The sequence below is a fragment of the Chlorocebus sabaeus genome, chromosome 10, assembly GCF_047675955.1.
Source record: "Chlorocebus sabaeus isolate Y175 chromosome 10, mChlSab1.0.hap1, whole genome shotgun sequence".
Lineage (NCBI taxonomy): Eukaryota > Metazoa > Chordata > Mammalia > Primates > Cercopithecidae > Chlorocebus > Chlorocebus sabaeus.
In genome coordinates this window covers 100,420,326-100,436,508 of record NC_132913.1, presented here as the reverse complement: position 1 = coordinate 100,436,508, position 16,183 = coordinate 100,420,326, and the positions used below count along the sequence as shown (strand labels likewise).

The window sequence follows — 16,183 nt, the reverse complement described above, 5'->3', positions numbered from 1 at the left end:
TAATTCCAGCTACTCGGGTGGCTGAGGCATGAAATCCCTTGAAATGGGGAGGTGGAGGTTGCAGTGAGCAGAGATCACACTACTGCACTTTGGCCTGGGCAACAGAGTGAGACTCTGTCTCAAAAAAACAAAACAAAACAAAACAAAACAAAACAAAACAAAACAGTGTGAGCATCAGCAGAATTGCTCAAATACTTGACTTACAGAATAATATATACCAAATTATGAAAAATGGAGGCAATCAGTCAACTTTGTACCCTTTCATATTTTTAATCTGATACTAATTTTTTTTTTTTTTTTAACTTCTTTCACCTCCCATTCCCTTCCAGGGGAAAAGCTCATGCGATTCAGCTATCCAGATATTCACTTTGATATGAACTTAACATATGAGAAGGAGGCTGAGCTGATGCAGTCTCATATGATGGACCAAGCCATCAACAATGCAATCACCTACCTTGGAGCTGAGGCCCTTCACCCTCTGATGCAGCACCCGCCAAGCACAATCGCTGAAGTGGCCCCAGTTATAAGCTCAGCTTATTCTCAGGTCTATCATCCAAATAGGATAGAAAGACCCATTAGCAGGGAAACTGCTGATAGTCATGAAAACAACATGGATGGCCCCATCTCTCTCATCAGACCAAAGAGTCGACCCCAGGAAAGAGAGGCCTCTCCCAGCAATAGCTGCCTGGATTCCACTGACTCAGAAAGCAGCCATGATGACCACCAGTCCTACCAAGGAAACCCTGCCTTAAATCCCAAGAGGAAACAAAGCCCAGCTTACATGAAGGAGGATGTCAAAGCTTTGGATACTACCAAGGCTCCTAAGGGCTCTCTGAAGGACATCTACAAGGTCTTCAATGGAGAAGGAGAACAGATTAGGGCCTTCAAGTGTGAGCACTGCCGAGTCCTTTTCCTAGACCATGTCATGTACACCATTCACATGGGTTGCCATGGCTACCGGGACCCACTGGAATGCAACATCTGTGGCTACAGAAGCCAGGACCGTTATGAGTTTTCATCACACATTGTTCGAGGGGAGCACACATTCCACTAGGCCTTTTCATTCCAAAGGGGACCCCTGTGAAGTAAAGAACTGCACATGAAGAAATACTGCACTTACAATCCCACCTTCCCTCAGATGTTGACATACCTTTTATTTTTTTTTAATATTATTACTATCGATAATTCTTATTTTATGGACACAGTGTCATTTGCTCTGCCTAATTATGATAAGGAAGAAACAGAAGAGAGAAGGGATGGAAATATTGTTTCTTTATCACTGGCTTGTTTATTTTGTGGGAATTTAAAAGCAGTCCATTTCTACTAAGGCAGATCATGCTTTGAAAAAATCACTTGATTCATAAAGATTTGTCACCTAAGAGATTCTGATTTGCCACTGATATTCAGGATTATGATGGAAGACAGGAAAGTTTAGAGTTTTCTGGGTAGGACTTTGGTGGTTTAAAATGGTATAAGTAACTTTATTCTTGAAAGAAGAATGTGTTTCAAACTGTAAACCAATTTTTTGTTCTTTAGACATCATGGAACACAAAACACATTGTTATTTTCAGTGATAACTCCTAAGATGAGCTGAGTTGTTGTTGTGGGTTCTATGTTTACTTCCCCTATGGAATTTATAATTCAATATGTTTTACACTGTACCATATAGCAAAACTTTTCAACCACAGGTAGTTAAGGGCCACCTACAATACATCTGAGGTCCTGTGATCTTATTTTTCTAAACGTAAGCACTGTTTTTCCATAGTTTTGATGACTGGCATTTTATAGACACCCTGGCAGCCTTACTTTTAACACCTTTAATGAATAGTATTTTTATGTAGTTTTCAGAATAACATATGGTCTAAGAGTGGATAAAAGGCAGTCAGTAATTTCTGGGAGGGACTTCTACTTTCGTACATTTGAGAGGTTTTCTTTTAAAGTTGTAATGTGATGCAGCATAGTATATGTATTTGTTTCTAAAAGTATGCTTACGATTGTCACTTTATCAGCATTTGATCAGTGTTAACCAGTCAGCAGAAAAATATAATTATGCTAACAGTAGGGGGAGAAAACCCACTTAGAAATCCATTTTCTGGTATTTCTCTTTTCACTAGTTTTTTTTCAAGATGTGACTTCCCAGTGTTCTGTCCATAGTTCATTCATCTTTTACTCTTCGAGTAGAAGGTCTTAAAAGTCTTGCTGTTGGCTATTTCTTTCAAAATCTCCTCAGAGCAATTGCTAATTTGACCTGAATCTGGTAACTTGAACCCTGCAAGGTTATAGAACTAGGGCTATTTATTTTAGTATTTCTTCAGTAGTATTTACTACTCTTGCTGCAAAGAAAAGGGAATGGGACTTCTTTGTAACCTGTACATTGGACAACAGATAAAAGACACAAAAAATTAAGAAAGTTTACTTTTACCCTTCTTGGAGTCTAGAATGTGACAGAACCCCCAAAGGAAGGTCCTGCACATTTTTCTGTTTCCAAAACATTTAACTCTGTAAGTCCTTGTCAGAAATGAATCTCAATCCCTTAGTATGGAATTCCCCTTACATGGCATAGGTTGCCATATTTTATGTGCAGATCTTAATTTCGTTTATGTGGGTGCTCTGTTTTTTCTTTGCAGTCCAACCACATTAGAGGGGAGGAACTGAGTGATATTGATTCAAGTCATTTTAGGGGGACATACTTGGAAGGCAGAACTTGCTGCTTCTGTTTGGGGAGGACAGGCCTGACTATGACTGGATTATCTGATAACCATTTGTGAATACTGAAATTCTGTTAAGCAGTAACTGATAACTACTCTAAAAGATCATTAAATAGGATGCTGAAATTTTGTATCTTAATACAGTGTGGTATGAGAATTACCAAGTCAAGAGAATTGTGGACATAAGCAATTTGGCCCCAATACTGCTCTTAACTCATTTTCCAGCTTACCATTTGCTATTTAAAGGGTAAGCACCAGCTAAGCACTTCTAAGCACTAACAAAGCTAGAACTAGGCAAAAATTGTTAGAACTCAGCCCTCTTCTACCAGTCCCTATCGTAATTATTTTTGGGAAAATGTCCAAACTGCCCCTTTAAATCTAAGGGAATGCACCAAAACAGAGATATATAGAATGTCAACCATTTCACTGTTTTTTTCTGCATGCCTTGGTACATTGTGAACATACAACCTATTCGAAGTTAAAGCATGTTTTTGAGACTCTCTCACCCGCCCACCGCCAACCATTCCTGAATAATAAAATAATAATTGGAATGGCATTTTTTTTTCCTTTTGGATGAGGTAAATAATTTTAAGGTTCACAATTCTGTCCTTTACTGCAATTTAAGGAAACATTTGTGTGTTAGTCAATATGTTTATAATTTTGGCTGCGTGCAAATTTCTGCTGGCATTGTCTATGAATTTTCTTCCTGCTTATTTTTTTTTCAATATATGAGCAATCATGTATCTACCTGCCCCGGGATGGAACTGAATTTAGGTGGACCCTAAACAGTTGTGTAGTTCCCTGATGGAGACAGTGCTAGGCACTTTCCTTTTCTGATTTCATCTTTTTGGGAATCTGTTTTACTGAAGGTAGTTAGTAGCTGAGAGTGCATTTGCTACAAGCATGTACTTGTATTTTCCTAGCTTCGTGAGGAACAGAAAGAGGTGGATATGGCTCAGGGTGTGGCAGGGACAAATGAGGACAAGGTCAATTCAAATTTGTGGGTCAGAAAGAATTTTTGTGGACATAGTGTTTTTGGAGAAACTCTGGATGGTTATATTTGCATGCCTTCACAAAAGGAAATACGCAAGGTTGTAGCATCTAAAAATAAATATAAGAGTCAGACACCAAATAAATCAAGTTTTACATAACAGTTGTATGCCCAGTTTATTTAGGTGAGATTTCACATTACAGAAAGTATTTGAGGAGCATGAAAATGGGTTATCTTCTGTATTTCCCAGTTTGGCAAAAGTTCAGAATTTCGTCACGTTGCTTTGCCCTAATTTTGCCCAGAATTTTATCTTAGCGTCTCTCTAATAGTGATGAATCATGCATAAAAAGCCATTCTAATTGGACCTTTTTAAGACAGGGAAAGGGACCAGTAGGCAGATTGGAAGACATTTCAAGTCATTGAAATATTCCACTGAGATTTCCTAAAGGGACAAAATTGGGAAAATAAGAAACTACGACTTAGATTTGGCTACACAGTAGAAAGTATCTCCCCTACATATGTATGTATGAATCATAGGGTATATGTGTGTGTGTATTACACACACATTCTTTTAAAGAGAATTCATGGAAAAAAAAAAAGCAGTTGGAGTGATCAGACTTATTGCGAAAACATACAGATAATTTAAATGACAGTTAATATTAAGAAATTAGGTGGGTTTAGTTTATCAGGTTGTAATAGGAATCACTAAAGAAGTTACTAGTGTGTCTTTAGGACCAAGTGGCAACTCTTTTTTTTTTTTTTTTTTTTTTTTTTTTTTTTTTTTTTTTTTTTGAGACGGAGTCTCGTTCTGTCGCCCAGGCTGGAGTACAGTGGCCGGATCTCAGCTCACTGCAAGCTCCGCAAGTGGCAACTCTTAAATAAAACTTTGGGTCCTTATTATCTACTTAAAGAACAAAGTGAAACAAACAATGATTAAGCTGATTTGATGTAAATTCAAAGATATTTAATGTAAAGTTTTTTGGAATAGGAAGAAAATACAGAAAATAAATATTATCAACAGTTACCTATTAGCAAATAGAGAAAGACAAGAATAGTTTAGTGAGCCCGGTATTTTGTTTTTGTAGTTTTTATCTCGGTTGTACAACTCACAAAACCCTGCAGTCTTTGGTATTTTATAAATGTTTAACAAAATTTACATCAGATTAAGGCATTTAGATGAAAATTATGTTCTCACTATCTTCCAAATTTTATTTCATCCTATCTCCAAAATGATTTCTTAGGGTAGAAAAAGAGCAGAAGGGGCTGTAAAAATACAAACGAAAAACTGTGTGCCCCTAGTTTCAGGCAGAACTTAAACTGTCAGAGGTACTAGCTACATGATTTGTTTTTGAACTTTGGATTGTTCACGTCCAAAAATGGATAAATTACATTTGTGTTCATCATCAATTATATTTTATATATTATTTTAATAAATACTGTCTGAATGAAGACTATTCTAAACCAGAAAATTCCCCAAATCCAAAAGAAAAAAAAAATGTGGGAGGGGGTGAAATTGAAGTTTGTATATATGAAAGTTATCTTAGAAATATTTTTAATTCTCCAGTTTCTGCAAAATAATTAAAATATACAGTAACTGGCCTCCTAAATCCTGAATTTAATGTATTGAATACTTATTTTCTTTATGTTGGTGCCTTTTTAAAATGCATTGAGAGTGTTGGTTAGCTGTCGTAGCTCTACAATACTTTTAATATGCATTTTTAAAAATCACTTAAAATTGAGCACTGTATAATTCATCCCTGTGTTTTTAGGGCAAATCTTTAGAGCAATTTCTAATAGAGAAATTTTCAGCTCAGCTGTTAAAAGGAAAAGGAAATTTTGAAACTAGACTTTAATAATACCTTTTTAGTTTCATAGTATTTCTGAATATGATTACAAGATTATGCAGGTAAAATATAGAGTGAAACTTTACCTGTGAATTGAATTATAATTTGTTTTTTGTTTTGTTTTTAAGGAAGAATAAATCCTGTATCAAATAAGAATTTATTAGATAATTTTTTGGTCAACAAAATACAGTGTTGATTTGGATTTTCATCTCCAGACTAGTATTGTTCTAGTCTTGGAATCTGTATTTTCTAATCTGTTAGAAAAGAGATTGAAAATGGATGGAATAATGTGAAAAAGCAGGTAATTAATTCTCCTTGAACAAAGCAAAACTGAACAGTCATATCACATTGCTATTCTCCAAAGCATAATTTCAAATGTTTCATACCATGGTTGTGTATTACTTGCAATGGGCGTGTTAGGATATGACAGCTTTTTAAAAAAATGAGCTGCTGGTTATACAAAACAAATGGCATATGACCAAGAAGCTGTGATATGCTAGTGTTTCCTTTTATCATAGTGTATTACTAGGCCAAATAATGACACCTTGAATATTTTTACATTTATTGCAGAAACTTTAAACTTTGGAATTTCCATAAGGTTTTTATGTAATATTCTATTTCTAGCTTTTTAGTTTTATCTTGCTGTACTGTAAGTTTGAGGATATTTTTCACACGCACTCTTAGGAATAAGTTCATAATTCTGTTTATGGGGCTTTCCTCCCATAATACTGTGTTTGTATATTTTCTGTATAACTGTGTTGTGTATTAACCTTTATCCCATACAGAGAGTGGTACAAGAATGACTAGTTTTCTAAGATGTCCTTTTTATTGTGAATACAATATAAAATCTAGAGGCCCTCTGCTAAGCCACATAAAGTACAGCATATAACTTCGTATAGGTACAAATAAGCAAGTTTGCAGTGAATTGGGCCTTCAAATTACCTCAAATGACACACAGTAAGAAAAGCTTCTTGAGCAGGTGGAGGTCACTGAATCCCCTACTATGCACTTACCAAGATTTTACTTACTTTAATTTACTGGAAATGGATTTTTTAAAAAAATGAGTACACTGTAACAAGGGAAGGGATCTGGGTTTTGTTGTTGTTTTATTCTTGTTTTTTAACGTAGCTCAAATTCTGAAACTGTGATTTAAAAATTTTTGACAGTGAAACATTCTGATTTTAAACATAACTCCCTTCCCTTTCTGTGTAATGAACGTCTCTCTGTTATCTCTTAAATTTTGTTACATCTCCCCCAGCCTCTTTCTTTGTCCATCTCCCTTCTGTCATTGTCTATGGATGTCTTTACCTCTCTGTTCTCTTAAAAGTTTGAAGATTAGATCAACTCTTATTTCTAGTTCATTGGTAATTTAATCTTAATTTTTTTGTTCGTGATTTTTGTTGGTTGTATAATCTGCTGACGTATTTTTATACTCAAGTGTAGTTTTCTATTAAAAAGAAAAGTGGTTGGATTAAAAATAGTAAGCTATATAACCCTCATGTTACTTTCACTTTCAAATATTGGGTACCTAAAACATTACTTCAGAGATTATGTAATCCTATTATAGTATGTTTGCTTTCCTTTATTGTTGGATTTTACATTCTGATTTGGCTTTCCTCCAAAAAATGTATATCATGAAAGACTAGACAGTTATTTGCAAGTGTTTAGAAAGGTGTAAAGCAGAGTCTTAACTTTCTCCTAATTGGGAGAAAAATGCTTTAACATTACTATAATAATATTCCAGGTTTGGAGGGGGTCTCCAGGCCCCATATTTGCTGTTAGTAGTTGGACCTTTTAGACCATGTGTTATTTGCAATCCCAGAATGATTGCTTCTGCTATTAGCTAAAAAGATACTATTCTTTTCTTTCTGTACAAGTGCAATACTCCCCTTGAAGTCTTAAAAACTATGGTGATTTTTTTTTTTTTTTCTTTTCTGACCTATTCTTCCTTTAGCTAATGGCAAAAAGAAACTCATAAAAGTCATAGTATGTTAAAGGACACAACAAGCAAAGAGAAAAACACTCCACAATCAAAAGATTACAGAATGTGGAAACCACTAGTCTGATCTCATGGTATCTTTATTTAGGCTAAATTTCCATGGAAATTAGTAATCTTTTGCTTGAAAAATGTGTCCTAAAGTTGAACTTTTTACAGATTGAACCTTCTTAGACCCTCGCCCAATGCTCTAAATTAAGAACCTAATACTTAATATTTTTTTTTCACTTCTCTCCTTTTAGAAATAAACTTTTAAACAAAAGCAAAGCACTTAGCTGAGTTTTAAACACTTACATATCACCTATTGGAGAAAAATTTTTAAAAAATATTTGGAGCAGTCCTGTTTTCATACAAATTTAAGTAAGAAGTATTTTTCTTATATTTATATGTAGTGTGCTAATTTTCTTTTTTTATACCTGTGTCCCTGTAGTAAAACTGCTGTAATATAAATACATGTTTTTTAAAAAGATAACATTTCTTTGGCATTTCTTTTAAAGGCAGTTACTGCATTTCTGCATTTGTACAGTATGTCTTGGCCGTTTTAGATATTTTTTCTTTAACAATACCAAAGGTAATTAGACTATTTTAAAGACTAATTGCTTGACAGTTTCTAGGATATTTTGTGTTTTAGAAACAAAAAAAAATAGGTCAAACCAGTAAACCTCATTTTTTTTCAAACTAATAATTTGGGGAAATAAAAACTATTGTTTAAAAAAGAAATATATATATATATATAAATATATATGTAAAGTTAAAATTCCAGACCTTGTACGTCAGGTTTGCTAAGTGTAATGTAGTTTTTTTAAGGCTCAAATACCATACCTCAGAAAATGAGGTTTACTATGGAAATACTGAAACAGTCTTTGCAGCTGTGTGACAAGTCACTCTACTACATACTGATTTGGAGACCTCCGCTAAACAGTTTTATCACTGCAGACTAAAATGTGGGACTTGTATTTTCTTTGTTTTTAATGCACACACATACATGTTCTGTGCATGTATGTAGTTACTGTGTATATGTGTATGAGTGTTGTATATGCATGTGTGAGTGTGTGTCTGTATGTGTGTACAACTAAAGAAGCTGCAGAAACTTTGTAATACTTTGTGAAAAGGATTATATTATAAAGGTTTGTACTGTCTGAGTGCACAGCTACTGGAATAAATTTAGGGAATCTCAGGAACAAGCATATAATTTGTCCAAGATTTATTTCTTCTCAGAAGTGTAAGTGCAGTTTTTAATTCTGTATATTATTTAATATTTTACCAATAAAATAAACTTCTGACATAAAAAGTTTGCTATAAAAACTTTCTGGTGAAAATTCTGTACGCAAACATGTCTTCCAAATACAGAAGACTAAACTGTTGACTATACCAGGCTTAAATTACCATTCCCATTGTGTATTTGTCACACTTCCGGTTCCTGAGGTTTGGATACATGTGATATCCACAAGCTACATCTCAATCATTAGTCATCTCCATCATTGCTATGTAGTCCACCAGAGCAGAGAACAAAGTATTACATGATTTGTTAAGAATGACATCTCTGCTCTTTAGACAGCGTTCATACGTATCTTATTTCACTTTTAAAACAAATAGAAGAGTGTACATCAGAGCCTATCCCCTTTGTATAGAAGAAAATAGACCTGAGGAAAGAAAATTGTGACTTACTCCAAAGCACATAGTAGTGCACTTAAATTACACAAGAGGTCTGAGTGCTCTGATATGGTCAATAACACTACTAGAATAACACTACTGCTATAGAAACCAGCATTTCTTAGAAGTCAGACAAAGATAAAATTAAGAAGTCATAGCAATTATTCAATCACACTGGCAAAAACTGTTTGCCAGTTCTGCTTCCTGATGTACATTCACTACGTGAGTCACACATATCTCTTTGTTTCTTAGATTTTATAACTGTAATTTATCTTTTGCCATGAGAAATTTGTTCTGTTATAAACATCTTCATAACCAGAAATGCAAAAGGGCATATATGACTGCAAATTCATTTTATTGAGTGTTAGCTATCCACTACCCTTCAGGCCAGTTTGAACTCCACCATCACATTTGAGATAGCTGTTAGAGTTTTTCCTCATTGATACGTATTTATAGAATTTCATGGATACTTACACATTCCCCAATAATTTCACTTCCACGTGTCACACAGAATGAAAAATACCACAAATTCAAATAAAAATTTCCTGCCTTGACTGTATCATAATTCAAAATACTAAGCTAATTTGGGCAGGGGAGGATGTAAAGAAGTGAAATAGCAAAGCAAAAAGAAGAAAAACTTACCAAATCATCCTCCAGTATTAAGTTTATAAAGGATTCCTTCAAGATCAGCAAGGAATATCAAATTCCCCTGGTGTATTATATCAACAGGAGCCAAATGAAAAGGATTTCTTGAAATATGTGCCATATGCTCTTGACTTTTCAATTGCAATATGGTCAGAGAAATTATAAATAATTTAAATCTTGATATGATTGTAAGACTTTTTATCAGCATGCTCAAGCCAGAAGACTGTTCTTGGGGTGTGAACCACATGGTGAAAGGATTTCATCTAGCATTTTAGCAACCCTCCCTCCTGCTATTAGGGGGTTCCAAATGGACCCGTTAAACTTCCAGGAAAATCCCCTTTTTGGTTAATACCCGTACTGAAATTTCCCAGTGTGTTTATTTAACTTCTCACTAGAGGTTCCAACGAAGGTAACAATTGGTGAATTTGAATTTTCCTACTTTTCTCCTGTTTGGCACTATACCCAAGGGAGAGATTTCAATAAAATAGCCTAACTGGCAAATGGGAGAAATCAACAAAGAGGACAAAGTTATTTGGACATCCATTATCCCCTATAAAAATGGGTAAAACCTGGGGGAGATCCTGGAAAATAAAGATGTGTTCAGTCTGAGAAATATTAATGTGTTAACCTTTTTCGTCTTGCTCTTATTGCTGCTTTATAATCCTAAACTGTCTTCGATCAGACCAAGTGCTTGTAACTTGAAATTTGTCAGGCAAAGGACAAATCCCTCAAAGCAGTACAAACGGATACTGCCCATATTGGTGTTGAGTTGTTTGTTCTAGAAATCCTTAGAAGAGCTGCATGAACCTGATCATCAAACCAAATGGAATGCCTGTGAAGAAGCAAGAGGAAGAACCAAAGGTAAAAGGGAAGTAACTTAAGAGTATTTGTGTTGGATTTCATTGGGCCTTTGGTAAGCCTGTGATGAAAGAGGGAGGAGTCACTTGGTTGTCATTTCACCTCACCAGATGGAGTTGGGATCAGAATCAGCTGCCTCCACCGGGAATACTTAGTGAAAACCCTTCATCGGGAAGTAGGAGAATTTAGCTAAGAGGGAATGGCAACAGAGTTCATATTGTATCAATGCCCTAGGCCCACTTATTGGTTCTGGTTTTGTGGACATAAAAGCTTAAAAGACTTTGATCAATATCTATCTGTTCTCCTTGACCCTGTCACAATTCTAATTACTCTAAATAAAACACAATATTTTTCCATGTGAGAAATTTAAAGCAACCACAATATGTGAGTTTTAACCATACCCCTTTTTACAAGTACTTTGCAAATGAGCACGATTGTTCCCGACTTTATCTAATTCACTCTCAAAATGCTCATGGAAAGTGTAGGGTATCTGATACTTTATCTTCATTTTATTGGCAAGGAAACAGATTCAGGTTGGTTGTGATTTTGTTCACAAGCACCCCAATCAGTGAAAATGCTAAAACTAGACTCTAATTCCATATATACTTAGTTTAGTGTTTTAATTTCTAAACCAGTTTATCCACCATTTGATTGATAAACCCAATTAATAAGAGAATCAGCAGGCATACTTTAAAAGTAATGTTTTGTTTTTCTAATTTTTAAATAGAATTATCCCAAATGAACTCACTGGCATAGTCATTAGGACTGAGAAATATAGTATTAAGTAGCAAGGCAAAAATCATTTGAAATTAAAATACTGTTGCAGAAATTTTTTAAATGAATACATTATCCTAGCTTGGTCTTCTAAAGACCCCTTTGTGACCCAATTTAAATAAATGTGGGCTTTTGATTACTTGCTAAATTTCCTTCAGAGTTGATGGAATTCTTTGCCGTTTTCTAAATCACTATATCTCATCCCCATACTCATTTTCCTTAGTTCTTTCATTGCAGAATGTACTTTCCAATATTTATACTTTGTTTTTTGCCTTCTCTTCATTTGAAAACCTTCACCTGACTCATCATTAAATCTGTGAATTTATCAGTACTGGAAGTTTATCAGTACTGTCAGTGATATCCTAGTGTTTTCAGTGATATCATTGTCATTATGTCTTCCAAATTCAATGAGCAGCCTGGAGATGGTGCTTGTTCTTCTTAGGTGCTAAAACCTATCTACTAAGTTATCTCTTTACTGTTAATTCTGTAGCATAGAGCAATATCAAGATTCGCCCTCAACCCCAACTCTGTTCATTGTGAAATGAGTGATATATTTATGGTAAAATCCAACCTTATGTTGTCTGTCCTTAGGAATGAGACATGTACTACCATTTAGTCAAAGCCAAGACAAGTTTCCTCAGTCTTCAAGGGATGGTTGCTGTAGTAACACCTAGCATTATGTTCTCCTTGTCTTACTTCTCCAATGTAAGTAAATAACATTTTTTGGCCTTCAAACAGTCTATTCTTTGTCTCCCTGCTTCTCCTCACCCCACCCCTCTACACAGCCCCTCCCCACTCTACCTCCCTTCACTGTTTGTTTATTTGTTTCAGATTGTAATGCATATATATTACTATCATTTGATAACACTCAAGAGGAAAAAAAGTGGGACAGCAAATGACTCATGTTTTTCCAAGCTCTTAGCCAAATTACTTTTTAGTCATCCTAACAAATGGGAGTTTGGCTATACCATAACACTAATACGTTTTCCAAGCTGCAAGTAGAAGCCCAGAGTCTGCTGCTTTCTTCTTTAATGTCTTGACAAGTCTGATTATAGCTAAGAAAGTGATCACTTGATCACATAACAAGCATGAGAAAAATTCTGCTGCAGGCAAGGGTAAAGGAAATAATATATTCTTTATTTGCCTTGAAGAATTCAAGTAGCTTTCTTGGGTCTTTAATATATGAAATGGGTCATCACCTAATTCTTTTGAAAAAAAAGATGAGCTCTATATTAGATCCCTTATGCTTTGTCTTGTTTTTACTTGAAATTGCAAAAATGAGTGCACAATAGTATAGTCAATTCACACTACAGTATGCTGACACATTGTCTGCTCTAATTAGAAAAAAAGTCATTTTGACTCTTAAAAATTATGATTAAGCATCATATTGAGAGACTAGCCACCATATTCAATATGATATCTCTCAGCTTTAACTAAATGCCCATTTGTGTTAACATATTTTGAATGATTAATTTATCCTGGTTCATAGTTTCCAATCTATAGAGAACAAAATCTTAACACTAAAGAGCTTGACATAGTGTAGTGAGCTTGAGCTATATAAAAAACCTACTAATACATCATTCCATCAATGTGGATTATCTTAATGATGTGGGATTTTTAAATGAGCAATCTGTCATAAGTATGTTAGGATACTCTGTATGTTTGGATTAATTATTTTATACTCCTTTTTCTGACTCTTAGAACATAAACATGGCATGATCAGCCCAGTTCAAAAAAAAGAAGCACTTGAGAACTCCCAGAAATGAACAAGATAATGAAGGCTATGTATTTTCCTTTCTGTACTCACATGGTTCATATGAGTATCAGTAGGTCTTGCCAGCCACATTTCCCATGTGTGTATAACTCAAGTACAATTATTAGTCATCACATGGAAGTTTATAAGTAGCTTTGGGCAATACTAGTGTCCCATGGTAGTTAGGTACATCCAAGCATCATGTATTAGTAATGGCAATCTATCAGCCTACCCCTGGACAGCAAGTGTCACCTATAATAATACACCAGCACAGGATTAGGGAACAACTAGTATAATTTATTTACTTGCTATGTTTTATTTTTTTATTTAGAGACAGAGTCTTGCTCTGTTGCCCAGGCTGGAGTGCAATGGCATGATCTTGGCTGACTGCAACCTCTGTCCCCCAGGTTGAAGCAATTCTCCTGCCTCAGCCTCCTGAGTAGCTGGGATTACAGGCTCCCGTCACCATACCCAGGTAATTTTTGTATTTTTAGTAGCGATGGGGTTTTGCCATGTTGACTAGTCTGGTCTCAAACTCCTGACCTCAGGTGATCCACCCGCCTACGCCTCCCAAAGTGCTGGGATTACACGTGTGAGCTACCACGCCTGGCCACTTGCTATGTTTTAAATCTGCAGACTTTTTATTTCTATGTATCTGGTGTTTGTTCTTTAGTTCTCTGTATGCTGGGTTATAAATAACCCTCGTTTTTCTCAGAAGCAAAGCCTTTTTTTTTAACTTTTTTTATTTGTAAGACTAATTTTCAATATTTTGAACCATGTAAATTACAAATGCAATAGGTGGGAGAATTGGTCCAGTGACTGTTTTACACTTCTAAATTTGTTTTGGTCTATGAGACCTAAATTTATTCCATTTGTCAAGACTATTATGGCAGAACTCCATAATAAAACTTATTTGGAGAAACAAGGACAGCTCCATCATTGGCCATCTGAATGACAGTAAGAGTGAATGACTTATCCTACCTCATTTATCGCTATGTACCAGGCAGGCCTGATTTATATGTAGCAACACCTTTCATGACAGCAAGGCCTTTGAATATTTTACTATAAGTAAAGTAAAACTATAATGGGCCTAAGTGTAAAAAAAAAACCTTATCATTTTATTGAGTGATATAAAACATAGAGTATCTCAAGATTATGAAAGAATGTACACATTTTAAAACCTAAATTTAAACCTAAATTCAAGATAATTTTAATTTAAACCTAAGTTCAAGGTGAAGGGAGTAAAATATTATCCTTTGAAGATATAAGGTTTTTGCTTTTTTTCTTTTGAGAACCCTGAAAACATTGCCTGATAAGTAGTACTAGAAGTATAAAAAACAAGTAGGGAACAACGTATCCACATATTCTTTCTAGGATTCTGGCTCAGTGACATTATTTGTTCTAGGATTCCTAGCAAGGCCACTTTGTGTCCTTGGAGAAATTTAAGTAAAGTCTGCAGAATTAGCCTGTAGGATGAGACGAGGATAGAATGTGCAGATGATTTAGTTCTCAACATTAAATTTGAGTCTACTTGGAAAATTGGGTAGATCATAAGCTCTGTCCTTTCTTTTGATACTATCTCTTTCTTTCTGAATGATTGGCTCCTGTTACAGTGTCCACAAGAAAAAATATCTAAAATTTAGGAAGTAGAGTATTTATTGCGTGCAAGCCCCTTGACTAAATACTGTAGGAAGTTCATTCATTTATTCAGTACTTCCAATGTGCTGGTCTAGGTGCTTAGCACATAATATTGAATAAGACACAATCCCTGTATTCAAGGATACAAAAATCTTACAGTGAGGAAGCAAACAAATAATTAAGCATCATAAAACATGATAATTATTACCATAAATATAAAAGAAATATACTATGGAAACAAATGGGTGGGGAACCTAATTCAGCCTGAGACTAAGAAAAATATGTCCTGGTAGAAGTCACAACTAAGCTGTGTCCAAAAAGATAAGCAAAAGTAAATTTCACAAAGAGGGAAAGATAAAATAGGAAAATGGAAAACACGTTCTAAGCAGAGGAAAGACATCTGCAAAGTCCCGGAAGAGACAATGGGGCAGACAGGGAAAGAAAAGAAGAGTCCAAGAGAGACAATGTCAGAAACAGAGAGTGAATAAATATGAATGGTTACCTTCAGAGAATTGCGTGTTCAGTATGGCTTGAGTGTAAGATGAGAACAAGAGATGAAATTGGGGAGTTGAGCAGAGTTGCATATTAGGGCTTTGTGTTTCAAAATGAAGGAATTTGAATTCATACCAAGGGAAACAAGGACCAACAGAGGCCCTATTTGGAAGTGATATGATTAGATTTGCAAAATTGCTTGGGCTTCAATATGAGATGAGATTGGAGGGATGCCATACTGGAAGTAGAAGTTGCTGCAGTAAATCCTAGAAAAAGATAATCGTGGCTTGTGCTATGGGAGTGTTCTGGAAATGGAGAGATAGAGATTCCAAAGATATTTAAAAGGTGGAAAGTACTGGTCTGCTCTGTGCTGGATGTATGTGGGTAGTGAGGAAGGGGGTTAATTAAGGATGATATCCTGGTTTCCGACTGGGAAGGTTAGGTGCATGGTGGTTCCACTTACTCAGATCAAAAAACACAAGGGGAAAAATAGATTTAAGGAGTAGAAAGGTGATGAACATGCTGAACCTGTTGAGTGTGAAATACCAGTATCACATTCAAGTAAAGATATCTAGTAGGAAATTAGAGATACCAGGTTAATATCAGGAGAAAGATCTGGGCTTAGATCACACACACACACACACACACACACACACACAAATGCATATACAGTCATGTGTTGCTTAAGGACAGGGATGTTGTTAGGCAATTTCAGTGTAAACAGTACAGAGTATGTATGTAGTTCTCATGCAAACCTAGATAGTATAACCTACTGCTCCTAGGCCACAAACTCGTACAAAAAAGTGGTCCTAGAGATGCCTATACAAGTAA

General features: G+C 35.2%; 1 protein-coding gene across 14 annotated transcripts in view; it reads left to right on the top strand.

Moving 5' to 3' along the window:
• Positions 1-15,750, top strand: part of IKZF2 (IKAROS family zinc finger 2) — a 163,128-nt gene extending 147,378 nt beyond the window's left edge. For 13 of the 14 annotated variants that reach the window (XM_007966155.3, XM_038001582.2, XM_038001579.2 and 10 more), the window contains one exon: positions 330-8,830. In XM_007966155.3, coding sequence (XP_007964346.1) covers positions 330-1,054 — 725 coding nt within the window. In that variant the 3' untranslated portion in view covers positions 1,055-8,830. Of the gene's footprint in view, positions 1-329 lie in introns of all 14 variants that reach the window. The other variant, XM_073020049.1, reaches the window with a different exon arrangement.
• Positions 15,751-16,183: the final 433 nt, after the last annotated feature.